General features: G+C 47.2%; 1 protein-coding gene and 1 non-coding gene across 2 annotated transcripts in view; one reads left to right on the top strand and one right to left on the bottom strand.

The window, feature by feature from the left end:
- SLC7A7 (solute carrier family 7 member 7) overlaps window positions 1–22,652 on the top strand; it is a 53,221-nt gene extending 30,569 nt beyond the window's left edge. The window contains exons 6-13 of the mRNA XM_060145992.1: window positions 16,771–16,896; window positions 17,767–17,911; window positions 19,548–19,671; window positions 19,924–20,027; window positions 20,323–20,419; window positions 21,372–21,521; window positions 21,727–21,910; window positions 22,129–22,652. Of these exons, the coding sequence (XP_060001975.1) occupies window positions 16,771–16,896; window positions 17,767–17,911; window positions 19,548–19,671; window positions 19,924–20,027; window positions 20,323–20,419; window positions 21,372–21,521; window positions 21,727–21,910; window positions 22,129–22,235 (1,037 nt within the window). The 3' untranslated portion in view covers window positions 22,236–22,652. The remainder of the gene's footprint in view (window positions 1–16,770; window positions 16,897–17,766; window positions 17,912–19,547; window positions 19,672–19,923; window positions 20,028–20,322; window positions 20,420–21,371; window positions 21,522–21,726; window positions 21,911–22,128) is intronic.
- On the bottom strand, window positions 8,845–8,917 carry TRNAG-UCC (transfer RNA glycine (anticodon UCC)). Its single transcript has one exon. It is a non-coding gene; the product is annotated as a tRNA-Gly (tRNA).
- Window positions 22,653–22,877: the final 225 nt, after the last annotated feature.

Below are 22,877 nucleotides of genomic sequence, written 5' to 3' on the forward strand. Positions count from 1 at the left end.
GGTACTCAGTAAATGTCTGTTGAATGAAGAAGGCGTAAGGAATTCTAGGCACAGGGAAAGGCAATGTAAAGGCACAAAGGTGAGAAGAAGTGTGGGGCGCGGGCTGTGCATGGGGGATTGTGGGATGTGAGGGGACAAGGGGAGGCAAGGGGTTAGCGCACGAGGCCAAACCTTCCTAGAGGGTTTAGATTTTCTCCTGAAGCCTATAAGGAGGCACTGCAGGATTGGAAGGAGGGAGCAGGGCAGCTGGGGTGGGACCTAAGAGCAAGTCTGGAGGCAGAGACATGGGTTAGATACCTTTCTTACCAATCTAGGTAGGAAACGACAAAAGCCTGAATTGCTGTTTTCCCAGCACTGGTCATTGTCGTTATGGAGCTCTCGTGTGTGTGTGTGTGTGTGTGTGTGTGTGTGTGTGTGTGTGTGTGTGTGTGTGTGTGTGTGTGTGTACAGATGGGCAACCCAGTCCAAGATTACAATGGATCATGATGAGTGTTGTGACTTGTGAGGCAGAGGGAGCCCAGGAGGAAACCTGAATAGCCTAGGGGTTTGGAAGTTCTCCATAAGGAAGTTGACACCTGAGTGAAGAAGAATTAACCGAGTAGAGAGGGAAGAGGAGCATCTCAGGCAGCAAGAACGAATGTGTGAAAACTTGAAGACAAGAAAGGACATCTTTGAGACACTGAAAGGAGCTCAGGTATTGCGTTTAAGGTAGGAAATGTTGAGAGTTGGCCTGCAGAGGTAGATGGAGGTCACAGGATAGGTTGTTCAGGGCTTTATCTAAACCGTTCTAGTTATTATTGCTGTGTAACAAATCACACAAAACTAAGTGTTTTCAAACAGTCATTTTATTCTTTCGTGGTTTCTATGGCTTAGGAATTTGGGAAGGGCTAAGTGGGGCAGTTCTGGCTCAGGGTCTTATGTGGTTGTAGACAGATGGTGGCAGGAGCTGAAACAGGCGGAAGCTGAAGCAGATGCAGACTAGATGGGCATCTTTTTCTCAAGTCACGTCAGGGCTTTTCCATGTGGTCTCTCTATATGGACTACATTGAGCTTTCTCACATAATGGCAGCCTCAGCGCAATCAGACTGTTTACTCGGTGGCTGAAGGCTTCAAGAATGAGTATCCGAGCAAGCAAAGTGGAAGCTGCATTGCCTCTTATGACCTCGCCTCTGAAGTCACATGGTATCACTCCTGCAGCACTATATAGGTAGAAACATTCACAGAAGACCATCCAGTTTTAAGAGGCACAGACCCTATCTCTTGATGGGCAGAGCGTTAAAGTCACATTGTATGAAAAGCATGTGGGATGGGAGATATTGGCGAGATATCTTTGGAAAATATAACCTACAACACGTGCTATATTAAGGAGTTTGGTGGGCTTCTTCGAAGGCAGTGAAAAACCTTTTTGGGCTTTCAAAGTAGGGGAGTGATATTTGTGATTTTTAGGAAGATTATTCTGACTTTGCAGGACGAAAAGCAGTGGGACCAGTTAGGAAGCTGTGCCATGATCCTGGTGAGACATGCTGGTGGCTTGGACTACAGTCATGTTTTGGGGATGAAGGTACTGGTTAAAACTTGGACACCGGGCTTCCCTGGTGGCGCAGTGGTTGAGAGTCCACCTGCCGATGCAGGGGACACGGGTTCGTGCCCCGGTCTGGGAAGATCCCACATGCCGTGGAGCGGCTGGGCCCGTGAGCCATGGCCGCTGAGCCTGCGCGTCCGGAGCCTGCGCTCCGCAACGGGAGAGGCCTGTGTACGGCAAAAAAAAAAAAAAAAAAAGACTTGGACACCAGTTAGATATGGGTAGAGATTGTCAATGATGATAAGATACTGAGCTTTGGCATCTGGCTTGGGCAACTGGGTGAATGGTGATGCCATTTACTTATAGGGAGAACACTGGAGGAGCAGTAGTAGGTTTGCAAGAAATTGATGGGATCAGTTTGTGCCTGGTGATGTTGAGTAGGTGGTTACATATTCCTGTGCATCTGGAATCATGACAGTTGGGCTGGTGATATACTTTTGGGAATCATCAGTGTATAGTAGTTGAAATCACAGTAGCAGATGAGATGATCCTGGGACAGGATATAGAAAGGGAAGAGAAAAGGGCTTTGGATAGCATTCTTGGAATTCTTAGAATTATAAGAATCCTTAGAGTACCAACGTTGAGGGAGAGGTATTCTGCAAAAAAGGGGGAGAAGCAGCATCCAGAGAAATAGGGAAACGTGGAGAGGGTGAGTGGAAGAGAGCAGTTTGGCCAACAGTGTCCAGTCTGCTAAGAGGTCAAGCTAGATAGGACTGAGTGGAGTTGTTTGGATTTATCAACACGAAGATCACTGGTGACTTTGGAGAGGGAAATTTCAGGGCAGTGAGGGCGGAGTCAGATTTCAGAGAGATTTTATTTATCCAGCATGGTTTATTGAGTATCAACTCTGCCTAGTTCTGGATTAGGCCCTGGGGATACGAGGATAACTGTTACCCAATCTCTACCCTCACATAGCTCACAGCTGATGGGAGGGACAGATATGTAAAGTGTTCTGAGGAAAGGCAGTGCACCCAAGGGAGGTGGGTTTACACTCAAAAGTAGCCTTTCTCGGAAGAACTGTTAAATAAAATATGGAATGGAACATCGTTGGAATTGACAAGAAGGAGGTCAAGGGGAACTTTGGCAGGCTTTTCACTGGAGTAGTGGAGCAGATGTCAGACTGCATTGTGGAGAAAGGGCAGGGAAGGGAATATAGATGTGCTTTCTAGAAGATGGACCCTGGAGGCAAGGAAGGCGGTTGTTAGTGGAAGGGACCAAAGCTGAGGGGGGAGTTTATGGGAAAGACTTAAGCCCACCTTAGTTTGGTTTGGGGGTGCGTTTCTGGAAAACTTGGATGAAATATTCATACCCTACAATGAAGTCTTCCCCACGGTTGGAATGCTTGGGATCCTGGAGTCAGCATTTCTGTCCCTTGAACAGTCCAGGGCGCATCCTCATCCCTTTGAAAGGCAACGGTGTATGGTGTTGAGGAGCACGGCATCAGGCAGGTTAACTTCATTAGTCTCAGTTTCCTCATCTGTAGAATAGGACTCTACCTCACAGAGGCGTGATCTATATTTCTACCATACTTTCACCCTTTCCTATTCATCAGTGACAAATTTCGGGAGAGCATATATGATTTCTACTTCTGTCTGGGTGGCTTATGTTTCCTTTACAGGTGTAGTCCTCCTTTAGAACTGCTGATAAACTAACTACAGCCCTAGATAAGCTAGTATTGCTAATAGACCTTGAAATCATTTACGGATTATTGCTTAGGTAAGTTTTTTGTATGCATGGGTGACTTCACTCATTGCATGGTCAGGGTAATCACATGCTGCCCTCTCTACCAGGAACTCCACCTCCCTTCCCCCCACCCCAGCATCAGCCTCTGTACACTCAGTGCAGGTAACAGTGGTCCTGGTGCCCACCTGCACCCACTTCACTCCCCCAGACTGGATGGGTTGCCTCTCAGTGACTTTCATAACACCTGATTCTTGTATTCGCCCAAGTTTACTTTTCTGGGAAGGCTGGGGACTGGGTCTTAATCAAAGATTCTGCACAGGGTCTGGAACACAGTGGGTTCAAGCTCCATACATGCTTATTGGATGGATGGATGCATGGAAGAATGAATGGATGAATGGATGAATTCTGAGTTCTGAAGGAACCTTGCTGTCCCGTTCAGGGCTCTATAAATGGTTACTTTTCCCAGCCAGAGGGGTGTGCATTCAGCCCCTCCTGAAGCTGATTACTCTGGCTTCTCAGAGCTCTTTGAGGATTGCTCCAGTTCTCTGCAGCCAGGAAGCCCTGTTACCCCAGGGGGAGATAGACCCACTCCCCGGCCCACATCCTTGCATGCAAATGGGGGGCATGTAGTGTAGTGGAATGCGTACAAGCTTTTGAGCTGGCCACTGGCTGAGTGGCCTCGGTTTTCTCAATTGTAAGATGAAGATAATAAACCTACTCTGTCAGATTAACTTAGATGATGTATGTAAGAATGTCAGCGACCCTGTGACCCAGTTTTTTTGGTCTAGATTTCTGCCTTTTGTTAATGGGATGTTTTATCTCCTGTGTATTCGGTCTGCCTGCTGTACCCATCGGCCAGCAGCACACATGCGGGGCCGCCTGTGAACAGACTACTCTTTAGGGGTCAGGCGATCTCGGCATCCCTGACGCTTGACCCTCGTGATCTGCGTGTAGTAGGTGGTTTTCAGTGAATGTCGGCTGGAGGAGTGAACAGAAGGTACAGCTCCAGATTCAGCTTGGCCGAGAAAGGCATTGCATCTCTTGGCTCTCAGGGTGTTGGGGGCTGAGGGCCACTGTGGGGCCCGGGCAGAGGGGAGGGCGGCTGCTCGAGCCACTCGTGGACACTGTAGGACTTCAGATCTCTGAGAGCTTTGGCCACTGTCCTTGGGCAGCTTTTCCTGGTACTGGAAAGCTTCATGTCTTGTGGCTAATGAGGTGGAACAGCCAGATGCTGGGCCCCCAACTGCCTTTTGCCCTTTGAACTTTCTACTTGGAAGCTAGTTGCCTCTTCCAGAGGGATTATCCATTTTAAGCTGGGAGTGAGGAAGCTTACATTTCTTTTTTTTTATAATAAATTTATTTTATTTATTGTTTATTTTTGGCTGCGTTGGGTCTTCGGTGCGGTGCGCGGGCTTCTCATTGCGGTAGCTTCTCCTGTGGCAGAGCTCGGGCTCTAGGCTCACAGGCTTCAGTAGTTGTGGCGTACAGGCTTCAGTAGTTGCGGTGTGCGGGCTTCAGTAGTTGTGGCACGTGAGCTCAGTAGTTGTGGCTCGCGGGCTTAGTTGCTCGGCGGCATGTGGGATCTTCCCTGACCAGAGCTCGAACCCGTGTCCCCTGTATTGGCAGGCGGATTCTTAACCACTGCGCCACCAGGGAAGCCCAGGAAGCTTACATTTCATGTTCCACATTCACAGCAGCAAGGGGACTAGAGTCAGAGCGCTGAGGTCTTTCTGGTATGGGGTCAACGTGAACTTCGGAACAAACTCTTCACCAGCAGGGAGGGAGGTGGAGCTCTGTGCTGGCCTGATCCCCAAAGCTTTTCAGGGGTTCACCTTTGGTCTCTTCCTTTTTCTATTCTCTTTCTCTCTGCCTCAGAAGAGGCTAAGGGAACAGCCTAGAGGAAGCTGGGGAAGGAGCTAGGGACAGTGGGTCCCAACCTCGGCTGACCGTTGGAGTCACCTAGCGGGTTTAAAAAAAACACTTGGGACTTCCCTCGTGGTGCAGTGGATAAGACTCTGTGCTCCTAATGCAGGGGTTAGGGTTCAATCCCTGGCCAGGGAACTAGATCCCACATGCATGCTGCAACTAAGGAGCCCACCTGCTGCAGCTAAGACCCGGCACAACCAGATAAATAAATAAATATTAAAAAAAAAATACTCCTGGCCCCTTCCTCTCCCTCTCTTTTCCCCCAGCCAAATAACTCTGAACCACTGGGCAGAAGAATGGAAATTAGCTTGGAGAACAAGACTTGAGGAAGCAGAAGGTTCCTGCTGAGGAGAACTGTTGGGGGCCTTGGGAAGAAAGGTTCTCAATTGTCACCATGCTTTAGAATCACCCAGGGAACTTTAAAAACATGCCGATGCCTGGCTCTAGCCCAGAGCTTGACTTCATTGTCCTGGGTGGGGCCCGAGCACTGAACTTTGTTAAAGCTTGTAGAGTGATGCTAGTGTGGAACCAGGAATGCTGAGTTAAGTGAGGGTTTGGGCTTGCTGTGATCAAGGTGGTTCTCTAAGTGATGATTTTGTTTTGTGATGACCTAAGGTAGCCCAGAGCAGGCAAATCATCAGGCTCCGCTGGGGAGCCCCGTCTCAGACCTCCTGAACCAGAACTTCAGGGGTGGAGCCCCAGAGCTGTAGGTTCACACTCCTCAGGGGATCCTCAGGCGATCCTGATGTTCAGTCAGCCTTGGGGACCCATTTCTGAGAACCTGAACTGGACCTAGCTGAGCAAACCAGTAAGGATCCTGTTACCAAGGACTCACTGGCTTTGAGGCGGGAGCCGATGGAGCAGTTAATCGGTGAGCCTCCTGGTGCAAAGTGCTTGCTTGCTCCCTCCTGTGGTGCAGACCCACAGCAACTGAAGTGCTGGCTAGGCCCCAGAAGGCAGGATGGGAAGCTCTGATCCAGTGACCCACAGGGCTTATGCTCCGTGTGTCTTCTTGCCGGATGCTTTCCCCCCTGAAGCCAGAGTAAGCGACATGGTTATGTAGCCTGAAAAGGTAAAAGTGTTTGAGGACCAGCTGCTATCTGAGAGATACAACGGCACCTAGGAAGGGTGGAAGAAATAATCGATCAAGGACTCAAGAAGAAAAAGTGATTTTTAAGATGCAGAGAGTATCCTAAACCAGCATTCAACAACAAAAAACAAAACAAGCAGTAAAGAAAACAAGGAAAAACTTGAAATGTCTGGCTTTAGGCAGAAGAGCTGAGGCTTTTTTGGAGAGCTTAAATCTGGTCCTTCTGAGGGAACAGCCTTGGTAGATTATTCCGGAGACATCTGGTTATTCGCGGGCCTGAGCGTACCAGTTAAGGGGCTGGACTGCTCCCCAGCAGTGTGACTCTGACTATGCATAGACTAGCCTAATGCAGAGACGGGTGGTTTTTCTTGAGTAACATGTAACACAGAGATTGCTCACCCCAATTAAGCCCACAGGCCGCTATACTTCTGCTGATTGCTGGGGAATGAATGACGTCACCAGTCAGAAGACACATGAGATATGTCACTGGTGACTTTGAAGTTCACGATAGCAAATGGAGTGGCAGGTGGAATCTTCATCTCTTTGTCACTTGAAGTCTGTGTATGTGAAAGAAAACAGAGAACACAGAACTGAGTCCTGGAATGTAAGTGCTAGGATACCAGAGGATACACTCTGGTGAGGGATGGAGCAGATGTTATAGAGATTGGGAGAGATGCACTTAATAAAGGTTTAAACTGAAATTTTAGAGGAAGGGGAAAAATACACAGATAAAAGTATACATCTGGGTAGTTTGGAGGCTATGAGGTATTATAGAGAAAGAAGAATAAAGTTGGAAAAATTGCTCAGTAATGCATTTGGAGAAGCTAGAAGATTGGGAGTGATGCTTTTGGACTCATCAACATTTCAATGAGGCTAATAAACACATTTGCTTTTTACATTTACTGCAAGGAGGAAACAATTTATTTGATTAGAATATGACAGCGACAGAGTATACCTTGTTTGGGCTTCTCTGGTGGTGCAGTGGTTGAGAATCTGCCTGCCAAGGCAGGGGACACGGGTTTGAGCCCTGGTCCGGGAAGATCCCACATGCCGTGGCGCAACTAAGCCTGTGCACCACAACTACTGAGCCTGTGCTCTAGAGCCCACGAGCCACAACTACTGAAACCCGTGCACCTAGCGCCCGTGCTCCTCAACAAGAGAAGTCCGTGCACCGCAACAAAGAGTAGCCCCCGCTCGCCACAACTAAAGAAAGCCCGTGCACAGCAGCGAAGACCCAACACAGCCAAAAAAAAAAAAAAAAAAGTATACCTTGTTCAGAAGTGATGGATTTGCTAGAAAAGCTGAGATTGATATAGTATATCAAAGAGAGATGTACTTGTATGAGGATCTGCTATAATAAGGGATGCCTGCTGCCTCTGGGCAAGGTTACTTTTTGATTCTTTTGATTGCAGTGAGAGGGAAACTTCAGGACCAAGACACAGAGACCTGTCAAAGGATTTCACCTCCCCTTTCTCTCTTTCCCAACAAACGTAATGGACAGTACTACCCAGTACTGCCTCCAGCTTTTTGCCTGCAGGAGGGCTGCTTTTCACAACTAAACAGGAGAAGTCTCTTCCTTCCTCATTACAGATACGTGGCCCATCTCTTAGAAAGGACACCAAGGCCCTGGCCTCTGTTAATCCCATCTGCTTACCTTGGGAAGAAGAATTATTACATAGTGCTATCAGAGGGCTCTCAGATAACAGTTAGGGATTTTTCCTGAAGATCTCCCATAGTAAAGTACATGGAAATAAACCCCCATCCTAAGTGAAGAAGCATGGTGAAGAGAACACGAAGATAAAAGCAAAAAGAAGTAGGAATGATGTAACTGTGGGCATTTACTGCACACTCTCAGATCAGAAGAATAAGTGTTTTGCTTTCCTCATAAAAATCATAAAATTTGTACGAAAGGGAAATATGATAGCAATGGAAGCTTCAATTCTCTGAGCATCTTTTGCTAAAATCAGTTGCATTCTATTAGAAGCAGTACCTCTCTACATTAAAAAAAATGGTTTATTATGGAAGATTTCAAACATATACAAAAGTAGAGCAAATTGCACAGTGAACTCCCAGGGTTCAAGCACCAGCATCAATGATTATCAACATCTATGCTCCAACCACCCCTTCTCACCCACACTAGATTATTTAAATCATATCCAAGACATCAAACCATTTAATCCATAAAGGCTTCAATATGTATCTCTAAAGGATAAGGATTTATTATTATTTGACATAACCAGAGGCAATGTGGAATCCTTGTGAGGAAGTGATTATGCCTTCTCAGAGTTTATGTCCCAGAAAAAGAAATGCTGGTTTTCCTCCAAAATGTACTCTAAATTTTAGGCAAAGAGATTGCAGAAAAGTTCAGGGCAAAGAATTACAATTTTACAACCAGGGATTTAAAAACAGAAAAAAACCCAGGGGTGTCTTCAAAATGAAATTCTTTTTTTTTTTTTTTATTATTTGTTTATTTATTTTGGCTGCACCAGGTCTTAGTTGTGGCATGCGGGCTCATAGTTGCGGCATGCGGACTTTCTAGTTGTGGCCTGCACGCGGGATCTAGTTCCCTGACCAGGGATCGAACCTGGGCCCCCGGCATTGGAAGTGCGGAGTCTTACCCACTGGACCACCAGGGAAGTCCCTTCAAGATGAAATTCTGATACAATTAATTATCTTATTTAGGAAGAATAGGAGAATTATCTGAAGAAAGTGGTGTGATTGAACACATTGATTTTTTTTAAACTAATTGATTTTTTAAAATTTATTTATTTATTTTTTAATTTTTGGCTGTGTTGGGTCTTCATTGCTACGGGCTTTCTCTAGTTGCAGTGAGCAGGGGCTACTCTTCTTTGCAGTGTGCGGGCTTCTCTTTGTGGTGGCTTTTCTTGCTGTGGAGCAGGGGCTCTAAGCACGTGGGCTTCAGTAGTTGTGGCACACGGGCTTAGTTGCTCCATGGCATGTGAGATCTTCCCAGACCAGGGCTCGAACCTGTGTCCCCTGCATTGGCAGGCAGATTCTTAACTACTGCACCATGAGGGAAGCCCCGAACACATTGATTTTTTTTTTTCATTTTAACATCTTTATTGGAGTATAATTGCTTTACAATGGAATGTTAGTTTCAGCTTCACAACAAAATGAGTCAGTTATATATATACATATGTTCCGATAGCTCTTCCTGCATATCTCCCTCCCACCCTCCCTATCCCACTCCTCCAGGTGGTCACAAAGCACCGAGCTGATCTCCCTGTGCTATGCGGCTGCTTCCCACTAACTATCTACCTTATATTTGGTAGTGTATATATGTCCATGCCTCTCTCTCGCTTTGTCACAGTTTACCCTTCCCCCTCCCCATATCCTCAAGTCCATTCTCTAGTAGGTCTGTGTCTTTATTCCTGTTTCACCCCTAGGTTCTTCATGACATTTTTTTTTTCTTAAATTCCATATATATGTGTTAGCATATGGTATTTGTCTCTCTCTTTCTGACTTACTTCACTCTGTATGACAGACTCTAGGTCTATCCACCTTATTACAAATAGCTCTATTTCGTTTCTTTTTATGGCTGAGTAATATTCCATTGTATATATGTGCCACATCTTCTTTATCCATTCATCCGATGATGGACACTTAGGTTGTTTCCGTCTCCGGGCTATTGTAATAGAGCTGCAATGAACTTTTTGGTACATGATTCTTTTTGAATTATGGTTTTCTCAGGGTATATGCCTAGTAGTGGGATTGCTGGGTCATAAGGTAGTTCTATGTGTAGTTATTTAAGGAACCTCCATACTGTTCTCCACAGTGGCTGTATCAATTTACATTCCCACCAACAGTGCAAGAGGGTTCCCTTTTCTCCACACCCTCTCCAGCATTTATTGTTTCTAGATTTTTTGATGATGGCCATTCTGACTTGTGTGAGATGATATCTCATTGTAGTTTTGATTTGCATTTCTTTAATGATTAATGATGTTGAGCATTCTTTCATGTGTTTGTTGGCAGTCTGTATATCTTCTTTGGAGAAATGTCTATTTAGGTCTTCTGCCCATTTTTGGATTGGGTTGTTTGTTTTTTTGTTATTAAGCTGCATGAGCTGCTTATAAATTTTGGAGATTAATCCTTTGTCAGTTGCTTCATTTGCAAATATTTTCTCCCATTCTGAGGGTTGTCTTTTGGTCTTGTTTATGGTTTCCTTTGCTGTGCAAAAGCTTTTGATGAGCTCAGATTTTTAGAAACGATATGCAAGAGATAATGAGAGGTGACATAATCAAGACTAAATAAATAAAGGAGTGACCCTGCAAGGAGAGTGTCCTGAGGTTAATGCCCAGCATAAACTAAGACCTGAAGAAGTTACTAAGGCCAACAAATTTTCCGAGAGCAATGTTTAGAGTGAGAACAGCAGGGGCAAGGCTGGATGCTCTGGGGGCAGTTAGATCTACGATAACTAGATGGTGGAAAGGAGAGGCCACAGTCCCTTTTCCTCTAACTTGACCTGCAGAAGGATTGCTCACCTAAGAAAGGGTTCAATAAAAACCCAACAGGCCGATAGATCTAGGCCAACAAAAAACAAGACCAAGAGAGTTGAGGAGATAGTAATAAAGCGTGTCATTGCTTTAAATGTTTTTAACTATCCACTTGCAAACAAATGGAAAGAATTTATAATTAGTTGAGATGACAGAATGACTACTAGGCATCTCCAGGACCTTGGAGAACAGGAAGGGTGTAAAAAGGAAACTGTTGACTGACCTATTAGTTTCCTATTGCTGCTGTAGCAAATTACAACCAATTTAGTGGTTTAAAACAACACAAATTTATTATTTCACAGTTCTGTAGGTCAGAAGTCTGAAAAGGGTCTCACCGGGCTAACATCAAGGTGTCAGCATTGCCATGTCCCTTTCTGGAGGCTCTAGGGGAGAATCCATTTTCTTGCCTTTTCTAGCTTCTAGGGGCTCATAGCCCCCTTCCATCTTCAAAGCCAGCAGTAGCTAGTCAAGTCTTTCTCACATCAAAAGTCTTTCACATGGGCTTCCCTGGTGGCACAGTGGTTGAGAGTCCGCCTGCTGATGCAGGGGACACGGGTTCGTGCCCTGGTCCGGGAAGATCCCACATGCCGCCGAGCAGCTGGGCCCGTGAGCCATGGCTGCTGAGCCTGCGCGTCTGGAGCAAAAAAAAAAAGGCTTTCACACGGACTCTTCTGTTTCTCAGGGCCACTGTGCCTACCACAAGTGATAACCTGGCTTTCCAAGAAAGAGAAGAAGGGACTTCCCTGGTGGCGCAGTGGTTAAGAATCTGCCTGCTAATGCAGGGGTCATGGGTTCGAGCCCTGGTCCGGGAAGATCTCACATGCCGCAGAGCTACTAAGCCCGTGAGCCACAACTACTGAGCCCGAGTGCCACAACTACTGAGCCTGCGCTCTAGAGCCCGTGAACCACAACTACTGAGCCCGAGTGCCACAACTACTGAAGCCCATGTGCCTAGAGCCCGTGCTCCACAACAAGAGAAGCCACCGCAATGAGAAGCTCGCACACTGCAACGAAGAATGGCCCCCGCTTGCCGCAACTAGAGAAAGCCCACACACAGCAAGGAAGATCCAACGCAGCCAAAAATCAATAAAGTAAATAAATTTCTTTTCAAAAAGAGAAGGAGGTGGATTCTGAGCATGCTGCACTGGTAATCTGAGGTTGATTCCTCCCCAAATTCTAGGCTCATCTGTTAAACCTGGTTAGCAAAGTGTGAAGGGAAGAAAGGAGGATCTCTAGTAACCTGTACAGATTTGCTAAAAACAAGCTAACCTCATTTTTTGTTCAATTTTAATTTTTTATTCAAGTGTAATATACAAAAGGAACTGTACACATGTCATAAGTGTACAGCTTGATGAATTTTCAAACTGAGCACACATGTGTAACCAGCATCCACATCAAAAAGGCAGCCCCCTGAACCTCTCGTGTGTTTCTCCCAGTCACTCCCCTGTGCCCCCCATGCACACGCTAAGGGAAATCACTGTTCTGACTTCTAGTAGCATAGATTAATTTAGCCTGTTTTGATGTAAATGGATATAAAGGGTATGTACTCTCTTGTGTTTGGCTTGTTCACTTAATACATTTGTGACATTCATCCATAATTTTGTCTGTAGCTGTAGATGGTTCTTTCTCATTTGCTGTCTAGTATTCCATTGTATTCATTTAGCCATTCTATCGTTGATTGGCATTTGGGTTGTTTAAATTTTTGACTATGACAATGGTATAGCTATGAACATTCTAGCATATATATGTACTAATTTCATTTGAATCATTATTTGATAGCATCATTAGATTTCTAGAGCAGAGACATGTGTATACAGATTTCAGAGAGGTTCTTGGCAAACTCTTGTGATATTCTTGTTGACAAGGTAGAAAAAGGCGGACTAGATAAAAAAAAATAGTTCGGTGGATTCCTGGTTGACGTTGTGGAATAATGACAGCAGAGAGGAAGATCTATAGTGATAGACTACAGGGCTCTGCCTATCCTAGTCAACATTTTTATAAGTGACTTCAGTGAAGATCCAGAAAGTTTGCTAATCAAATTTGCAGATTTCACAAAATTGAAGGCATTTGAACTAACTGATTAAAATGAAGGGGGAGCTCCATTTCTGATAAATGGAAATGATGCCTAAAAATTCAGAGAGGAAAGTTACTAGGAACAAGTGTAAAGCCCCATATTTGGGATTTAAAAAAAAAAAATCACTTTTAATAGGCCCAAACACAGGGAGAGGGAAAAGCTGATCAGTTAGGGAGCAAAAAAGGAGTTACAGTTGACGAGTTCAAACTGAGACTCCGTGGCCTGCAACAGTAGCTGGAGTTTTCTGTGTGGGTCTCAGTTTCCAGGGAGACACTGACAAAGTGCAATTAATACAGAGGAGTGAACTGGGCCGGTGAGTGGGAAACCATATTTATCACACAAGATGCTGAAGAACGTAGGTCTTTGGACTGAAGAGGGAAGACTCGAGGGGAACGGGATGTCAGTCCTTAATGCTAAGAAGGGCTTATCGTGATGTGCGAGAGGCTTCAGCTGATGCTTTGTGGCTCCAGAGGAGAGGTCCAGGACAATTAGCGAGAAGTTGCGAGGGAGAAGTTTTTGGCTGGGTGGGAGGAAGAGCTATTGGTCTCTTTACAGACGGCATGAGTGGCCTAATAAATTGCTGAGGCTTTTACAGTCCCTGGGAATTTGAAGGAGAAAATGGCTTAAATAGCAGCCTAAGTTGTGTGTTACGTTGTATGTATTTAAAACTAATGGTGCTGGGAGAATTGTAGGCTGAATGTTCTTTTTCAGGGACTGTTTAGTTTGAGCATCTAAACTAAATCTGGGCGTCTGATCCTGAATGGGCCTGCAAGCTTTGTTCACTTCTGGATCAAGCCGGGCATCTGCTCTCCTTGCTTTTAGTTCTAGAGCTGATGCTGGGCCTCAGTGCTGGAACTAGCCTCCTCCTCCAGGGGCTCATGGAGGCTGGGTTTCATGACCATTCAGGAGCATCTCTTTAGATGATTATAGGAGTGACTTCTTCTCAGCTGCTTGTTCCTTCAAAGCAGGGGTCAAAGCAGGAATGGAGGTGTACCTGAGTCAAGGGTCTGAGGTGATTTTCAGCCCATCTTTCTGTGGTCTTGGCCCCGTGTTGGGTGGAGATTGAATTGCACCTAGAGGTAGGAGGGTAGGGCATCTCTGTCCTTGAGGTTAACTTGCAGTTGCCTCCATATTATTCTAACCCCATGTCCTACCCCCACCCCTTTCCCTGCCTCTGAAGCAGGAGGTCAGGCTCCACTTCAAGAACAGTGCACTTGGCTGGGCTCTGGGGCCACCGGTCAGCTGTATCCGCTGGGGGTGGGGACAGAGAGCCCAGTCAGCACTGCTGCCTGCCATTCCCATTTCCTGCTGCCACGGCCAAGAGGCCCTGGAGGAAGCTGAGCGCTGGGGAAGATGAGGGCCAGCACTCTTTCCAGAGGATTCCCTTCTTCGTTCAAACCGAACCTCCTGTGCTCAATACAGAGAGCAGATCCGGGCAAGATGGTGGGTCAGTGGCTGAGAACAAAGCCTCAGGAGTGGGGGAGGAGGAAACACTCGTGGGTAAGAGGAAGGATACAGATGGATGGATATAGAAGTAGACTAGAGAAGCTGTAAGGATTAAAATGTAAACAATCCATGTATTTTCTTTTCAGAATTTGTTGTAGTAAAGGATAAGGAGTTGGCTCTTCCTTGGACAGAGCTGAGAACAGAAGCATGTGGCATGTGGTTACAGACTGACTCTGAACCAGAACCAGTCTCTTAATTCTCAAGCCTATCCCAGTTTAGTGTTGTCACCCTGGTGACCCTGAGGGCTACTCATGAATTTTTTTTTAAATTTATTTATTTTTGGCTGCATTGGGCCTTCGTTGCTGTGCGCAGTCTTCTCATTTCGGTGGCTTCTCTTGTTGCAGAGCATGGGCTCTAGGCGCGCAGGCTTCAGTAGTTGTGGCACACGGGCTCAGCATTTATGGCTCATGGGCTTTAGAGCTCAGGTTCAGTAGTTGTGGCACACGGGCTTAGTTGCTCCGCGGCATGTGGGATCTTCCCGGACCAGGGCTCGAACCTGTGTCCCCTGCATTGGCAGGCGGATTCTTAACCACTGCGCCACCAGGGAAGTCCACCCATGAATTTTAATTAGGGGACCCCATTCCCTTGTGAATATGGTAGCTCCAGTTGTCCCAAATGCTTCTAATCCAACCTGGCTTGAGTTATATTAGTAAGCTAGCAGCAGAGCCCAAGGGTGAGGGGTGGAGGTTACAGGATGGAGAGAAGAGGCAGGAGGCAGAAGTCCAGTGGGGAGTAAAGGAGGGGTGACCGGCTGAGGAGGATCAGCAGATCTGAAAGATTTGCCCGTTTTATGGGATGCTTGTGGAGACTACATGCTTGTGTCTTTATTAACACTACGTTGGCCTGGAGTTGTGGGTGCATTTTTGCCCAGCCCTGTGATAAGGTTTGGTTGTTTGTTGGCTTGTTTATTAGGCAGAAAGGCAAGTGTTTGTTTGGGACAGGAATGCCCCCTTTCTGCAAGAGCGGAAAAGAACTTGGGCAGTAAGGGAGGGGGAGACAGAAGGTGAGACAGCTGTTCTGAGGGGCTGCTCTTTCCTGCCTCTCAGGATGAAGTAGCCTCTGGGCCAGAGTGTGATGAGACCAGGACACAACAAAACAGAAGGGCTGGGGACACTGAGGGCCACACCACTGCCAGAACTGAGACAGGGAGTGCTTGGGACTGAGTTGGTGGCCTGAAGCAGGCAAGCCCAGCACTTTCTCCTCTGGTAAGGCAGGCTGGCTCTGATCTTGTCTTCGCAGCCCTTGGGAGAACGGCTGTTAAGCCCTCCTTCTAGTGCTCCAGTTGCTGAGCTGGGAAGGAGGGAGCAGTGAAACGATCCACTTTGCCACAGCGGGGAAGGTGCGGGGTATGTGGCTGCCTGCTTGTTTAAGAGGTTGGTGGGGGATTGAGGAACGTTCTGCTGAATTTCAGACTTGTTTCTTTTGATTTTCTTCCCCTCTTGAATTTCTTCTTCTGAAGCAGCAGATTATAGCTTTTTTGGGGGGGTGGGGTAGTAGATTTCTCTGAGATTCTGGTGAAAGTTATCGACCCTTTTCTTAGAACAATGCATATTCTTTGGACATATGTACATAACACTTTACAAAGAATTTCAGGCCTGTGGAAGCCCTAGGTTAAGAACCCTGCCTCTAAGGGCAATCCATGAATTTTGCTGAAGCTCATCCAAGTAAAGGGATTGCCTCTACCCCAGGATAGAAGGACTTGAGGAATGTTTGTGGCTCTGACTTTTGCATTGTCCAGTCAGGAAAAATGCCCCATCCCCCTTCTGTAGGAACCTCAGTTCCAAGAGTCTTTCCAAGCATGAAAACAAGCAGCTGAGCTGGCCGGCAGTAGCAGGAAGTCTGGCCTCCAGCCTAATCCTGGCCACACATCCTGACCTGCTAGCCCAGACGTTGGATAAGTCACAACAGGACTCATCAAGGTTAACAGTAATCCCACAGCATCAGAGTGTTGGGTCCTGGAGCCCATATAAGGGGATACAGGGCTGGAGAGGGTGAGAGACCATGACTTTTCAGAGCCAACAGCTGGAACGCATCACTAATCCTGTTCCGCTACCAGTTGCCTCCTATTGCTGTGAGCACTTTTGTGCGTAAGCAAATCCAGTCGCTTTGTTTTGTGTCTCTTGTATAAGTGCTGAGGGCGTGTGTGTGTGTGTGTGTGTGTGTGTGTGTGTGTGTGTGTGTTGCTGTGTACACAGGTGCTCAGCAAGAGCCTTTGAGTGATAATGGTGAGGGCATTCTGGGCAGAGGTTTCCAATGAAGAGCAGGTCAGAGCCCAAACAGTTCCGTCTTTGGCCAAAGGCTCTATTTTGGTGACTGGTACCAGAAAAACTGCTTGGGGGTCTAAGGCCCTCTGGACGGTGGGGCCAGTCACCAATCAGTATTATTTTTCTTTCAGGTCTCTTAACCTTCATTAACTGTGCCTATGTCAAGTGGGGAACCCTGGTACAAGATGTTTTCACCTACGCGAAAGTATTGGCACTGATCGCCGTCATCATCGCAGGCACTGTTAGACTTGGCCAGGGTAAGAAATAAGAGTGACAGCAACTAATGTCTGTTAAGCATTTTCCATACGCCATACCCCTCTAAGTGACCTCTGTGCATGATTTCATTTAATGGGTACTATTATTATCCCCATTTTATTTTTTTGGCCATGCCCCAAGGCTTGCAGGATCTTAGTTCCCCCACCGGGGTTGAACCCGTGCCCCCTGCCATGCAAGCACGGAGTCCTAACCACTGGACCGCCAGGGAAGTCCCTGAAGTCCCTAGCTTAAGTAGTGGAGCTGAAATCTGTACCCAGGCAGACTGAGCCCAAAGCCTGTCCTGTCATTTCTCTGCATGCTGCCTCCCAGAGGAGGTTGATCTGGGCAAAAAAGAGCCATATCCCGGGAGCCAGCTTTTGCGGATTGTCGAGCCCAATGCTGTAGCTCTGACTGTTCTCCCATGGGAGCAGACAAGGGCAGAAATGAACCTCTTGTACCCACTCCTCTACCAGTTTCCAGGTGTGAACACCTACCCTGCAACTACTCTGTTGACTGGGCATACTGAGCCCTGCCCTTCCTCCACTCCGTATCAGCTGTCTGGGTTAGGAAGGGGGCAGACAGAACTGCATCACCCCTGTTCTCCAGCCCTCTGCTCTGTCGTGGATCCTTACTCTAGAGAGCCACCGGGGTCCTTCCTGTCAAGACCCCTGTGCTGCTCCCTGCACTCTGGCCCATCACTGTAGCTGTCTCTCTTCTGCTCCCCATTCTTTCACTGGTACCCTTGCTGCCAAGGTGTTGTAAGCCACACACATTCTGTTATCGTCACATTCTTCCTCTCCTTTACCGGATCACCTTGTAGTTGGGGTGTAGGCCACTAATCCTTATGCCTTTCCATATTCTCTGGGTTCCAGGAGCCTCGACTCACTTTGAAAATTCCTTTGAGGGTTCATCATTTTCAGCGGGCAACATTGCTCTGGCACTGTACTCGGCTCTGTTCTCCTACTCGGGCTGGGATACCCTCAATTATGTCACCGAAGAGATCAAGAATCCTGAGAGGTAGGTACCTCACCATCAACTTTCCATGGCAATGATAGCCATCATTTATTGAGCTCCTACTGTGTGCCAGACAGCATACCACAACTAGTTGATTTTATCAGTGTCATTTTAATAGACTGCAGGCCGGAGGCCCAGAGAAGTAACTTGTCCATGATCACAGCAGCAGAGCTAAGAGGTGAACTTTCTCATGTGTTAAAAAAAATTTTTTCTTCACAGGCCTTTTCTCATTTGTTCATGCATTTCTGCATTAATCAAAGCAAGTTGTACCATGTGCTTGTGTATACTTTATTTAATTTTTTTTTTTTTTTTTTTTTTTTTTTTTTTTTGCGGTACGCGGGCCTCTCACTGCTGTGGCCTCTCCCATTTGCGGAGCACAGGCTCCGGACGCGCAGGCTCAGCGGCCATAGCTCACGGGCCCAGCCGCTCCGTGGCATGTGGGATCTTCCCGGACCGGGGCACGAACCCGCATCCCCCGCATCCCCCGCATCGGCAGGCAGACTCTCAACCACTGTGCCACCAGGGAAGCCCCTTCCTTTCTCTTCTGATCCCTTCCTTGTTTCTCAAATTCATACTGACTTTGAATTGTGGTATTGTTTGTTTCAGGACATCATTTTTACTCTGAATTGCCCTGTAGTCAAGCAGAGTAAAAAGAACTCTGGGCAGGGAGTCAAAGGGCCTGGACCTGTCTTTCCACTGATTTGTTGGATGACCTTGAGGGAGTCCCCTGCCATCTCTGCCTGCTCCTTGTCTGTAATTGAGGGGGTTGAATTATATGATCTCTAGAGCTTTTCCTGGCTCTGAAATTCAATGATTCTAGGACCTAAGATTTGCCAGGGAGTGAGGTTTCTATAAATTTCTAAGTCAAAATAATAATAATAAACACCTTTTGGCTTTGAGAAACAGAGTATTCCTGATACACATCTAGTGCTGCAACCCTGGGAGCAGATGATAGCAGATCGAGGCCTGGGCGGTGCTTCCACCTACAGGACAGAAACTGAATGACTTGAGTATTTGCCCCCCTCTCACTGTGAAGAACGTTTATAAAGATCATGGCTTTATTGGGCCAGAGGGACCTTGAGACGTCTGTTTTTCTCTTGGCCTCTGGTTAGGACGGCACTCAAAGCTCTCAAACTGAGTAAGGGGGCGGGGTGCACATGTTTCCCAGATTGCTCGCTCAGATACACATTGTTCTTTCTACTGAGGACCTGTATTATTCTCTGGCGAGGCTAGACTGCAGTTCCCCTCTATAATTTCTTCTTTCATATTTAACCTTAATACAAATTTTTCAGTGTTGACAGCCTTAGAGGAGGAATCCTGATACTAAGAGACCTCTAGAGTAAAACAAACAAAACTTTCCTGTGCTATTATCATGCTGTGACACAGTCATCAATCCTTTTTCCTTTTTTTGTGTAGGCCTTTTCCGAATGTGATGTTCCTTTCCCTGATGCTCTTTAGTTCTTGAGTTCAGAGCTTAAGCCACTATCCTATCCTATCCTAGGCAACTTCAAAGGCAAAAGCCCTGGGGAATTGCCACGGGAGGCCCCATCCCCGGATTAGTGGGGCGGAGTCTGAGAATGAAAGGACAGTGGGGAGGAGACTGTGGGGCTAATATATCCACTTTTCTGTTTGGCTGTAGGAATCTGCCCCTCTCCATTGGCATTTCCATGCCCATTGTCACCATCATCTACATCTTAACCAATGTGGCCTATTACACCGTGCTCGACATGAGAGAGATCCTGGCCAGCGATGCTGTTGCTGTGGTAAAGGATTTTCACTAGCATAAGGGTGAGGGTGTGTTTGTGGGCTTTGGGTATCGTGCTGCTCTTCAAAGTCCCAGAAAGCGGGTAGTCCTTGAAAAGAGTATGCTTAGAGTACTGGGCTTGCGAGGTCGTTAGCCCTGCTGTGGAAGAAAGGGTTGGGTTGCTAGCAGGGGGCACCAGGGGGCATGCTTGTCCTTGCCTTCCATCCCCGTTAGGTCCTGCTAATGACTCTTTTCCATTCCTTTCCCTTAGACATTTGCAGACCAGATTTTTGGAATGTTCAACTGGACCATTCCAGTGGCAGTTGCGTTATCCTGCTTTGGTGGCCTCAATGCCTCCATTGTGGCTGCGTCTAGGTATGAGTGTCACCTTTTACTGAGGGGTAAAGTGAAGAGCTGTGGCAGGGCAGGGCAGGACTTAACAGGACCCAGACTTTAGTCACCGCGATCCCCAAGTGACAGTCACAACGCTTTGGCCTTGTTCGCATCAGCAGCCTCCAGTTCTTACAAATCTCAGTATTGAACTCCGTTCCAAATTATTCAAACCCTTTTGAAGGAGGGGATGCCAGAGAGGGAGAGCCTTGTGGCACAAGAACCAGGCCACACCCACGTCCCCCAAGTTTCTCAGCCTCTCCTATCTTACCCAAAATAGGCTTTTCTTTGTGGGCTCAAGAGAAGGCCATCTCCCTGACACCATCTGCATGATTCATGTTAAGCGGTTCACACCAGTGCCGGCTCTGCTCTTCAATGTAAGTGGTCTCAAGACTGGGGCTGAAAGCCAGATTGTGGGGGAACTTTAGTAGCAGTAGATACAACTGTTCTTAGCTCCCCAGAAGCTCTAAAGAAGATTCTAATAGAAAAACTGTTGATGGACCATCCACTGTGGGCAAGGCACTGTGCTGTAACTGCTGCAGTGGTTTATTTATTTATTTAGGTTGTGCTGGGTCTTTGTCGCAGCATGCGGACCCTTGGTTGTGGCATGCACGTGGGATCTAGTTCCGAGACCAGGGATTGAACCCGGACCCCCTGCGTTGGTAGCGTGGAGTCTTACCCACTGGACCACCAGGGAAGTCCCTGCTGCAGTGGTTCTTGAAAGAATCCATATTCTCTAAGGAATGGTGACCTCCTCTGGCCTGGGATGAGGCATAAAGTTCATGGAATACACTGTAACGACTGCCGTGGCAGACAGTGATGTAGTGTTCAAGGGAAGAAATGGTCACTGTGGGGGTAGAGGGTGAACAAGGAAAAACTTCCTGGAGAAAGTGAATTTGAAGTGGATTTTTAAGGTTAGGGTTGCAAATGGTAGCGATGGATGGGCTTTAGGTTGAAAGAAAACAGCATCAGAAAGTCCGGAGGTTAAGCAGTGTGGAGTTGGGTAGCAGAAGGTAAAAGCTGGAATTGTATGTTGGAGCCATTCTGGAGAGGCTCTGGGGCAAAAGCTATTTGAGGAACTGTTTTGAGCTGTGCTGTACAGAGGATTAACCTGGCAAGAGTTTGAAGAATGGGCTGAAAAAGGCTACTGACTTAATAGGAAAGGAGCGAGGTGTTGAAACTAAGGTGGTAAACGGGGTGGGAACAGAAAAGGACAGTTGGGGAGACTGAGGACTTGACAAGGGGGTGGATTTGTGGGAGATAAAGGGGACTGGCAAGTGCCTTGCGTGACAGGCCTTGAGAGGAGCTGATGTGGGCTTGCGCCTGCAGGGTCTCATGGCGCTGATCTACTTGTGTGTGGAGGACATCTTTCAGCTCATTAACTACTACAGCTTCAGCTACTGGTTCTTCGTGGGGCTCTCTATCGTGGGTCAGCTTTATCTGCGCTGGAAGGAGCCTAACAGGCCTCGTCCTCTCAAGGTAGGACCTCTCCATCCCACCTCTGCACCCACTCCAGGGGATTCTTACATTTATTCAGAAACCTTTGCCCGGAACTTGACGGTGGTTCCGAGTTGAGAGGAAGGGGATGACAAGAACACTCAGTGCTCTGCTGTTCACAGGTGGGGTTTTCTTGGCTGTCCACCCTGAGCTGTCTAACCTCCACTTGTTTCTTCTGTGCCCTTAGCTCAGCATTTTCTTCCCCATTGTCTTCTGCTTCTGCACCATCTTCCTGGTGGCTGTTCCACTCTACAGCGATACCATCAACTCCCTCATCGGCATCGGCATTGCCCTCTCAGGCTTGCCCTTTTACTTCTTCATCATCAGAGTGCCAGAGCACAAACGACCTCTTTGCCTCCGCAGGATTGTGGGTAAGCCTTGGGTCCTCAAGTCGGCTCAGCTATTGTACGGCCTGGTTTTTTTTTTTTGGCTTTTTCTGCAAATCTAGTCTCCCAAATCACCTTCGCCATAGCTCCTACCCGTTGTTGAGGCTTAACTGTAATTGTCCCCTCGGGCCCAGCCCCATTCAGTGCCACCTGAACTCAGCCCAGTTGACCTCTTCTGTTTTGACTCAAACTTCTCTTTGTAGCATCTGCCACGTGGTATGTCCAGGTCCTATGTATGTCAGTTGCTGCAGAGATGGATTTGGAAGATGGAGGAGAGACGCCCAAGCAACAAGATCCCAAATCTAACTAAACACCACGAGAAATCCTGAGATGTGGGCAGCAGGGGCCTCATCTCCTACTGGCTGGAGCCAAGGAAGCTGAAAAGCTCACTTCTTTGGAGGCGTCTGTCCAGAAGCCTCTTAGGCAGCTTCAACAACCTCTGAACTTGCTTTCTGAGAGATGGAGAGTAATTTATTTGTTTTGCTACATATTGTTCTGTATTTCTTTTAAAGGGACAATAAAGCAGACTGTGATGGGGAGCATGCCAGGTGTGGGCCTGGATGTTCCATTGGCACATTTCCACGTGTTAAGACATCCACTCACCTCCAGTGTACCTGCCCACTCCTCTTTCCCACTGAAAGACCCAATAATGCTCCAAACTTCCCGTCTCCTTTAGAGAGACGTCAAACTGTCAAAGGTGCTAGACAATAAAAGGGTATGTTCCTGAGCTCTGAAATGGCTTTTTTTAAATTAATTAATTAATTTTTGGCTGTGTTGGGTCTTCGTTTCTGTGCGAGGGCCTTCTCTAGTTGCGGCGAGCGGTGGCCACTCTTCATCGCGGTGCACGGGCCTCTCACTATCGCAGCCTCTCTTGTTGTGGACCATAGGCTCCAGACGCGCAGGCTCAGTAGTTGTGGCTCACAGGCCTAGTTGCTCCGCGGCATGTGGGATC

The sequence above is a fragment of the Lagenorhynchus albirostris genome, chromosome 1, assembly GCF_949774975.1.
Source record: "Lagenorhynchus albirostris chromosome 1, mLagAlb1.1, whole genome shotgun sequence".
NCBI classification, from domain to species: Eukaryota; Metazoa; Chordata; class Mammalia; order Artiodactyla; family Delphinidae; genus Lagenorhynchus; species Lagenorhynchus albirostris.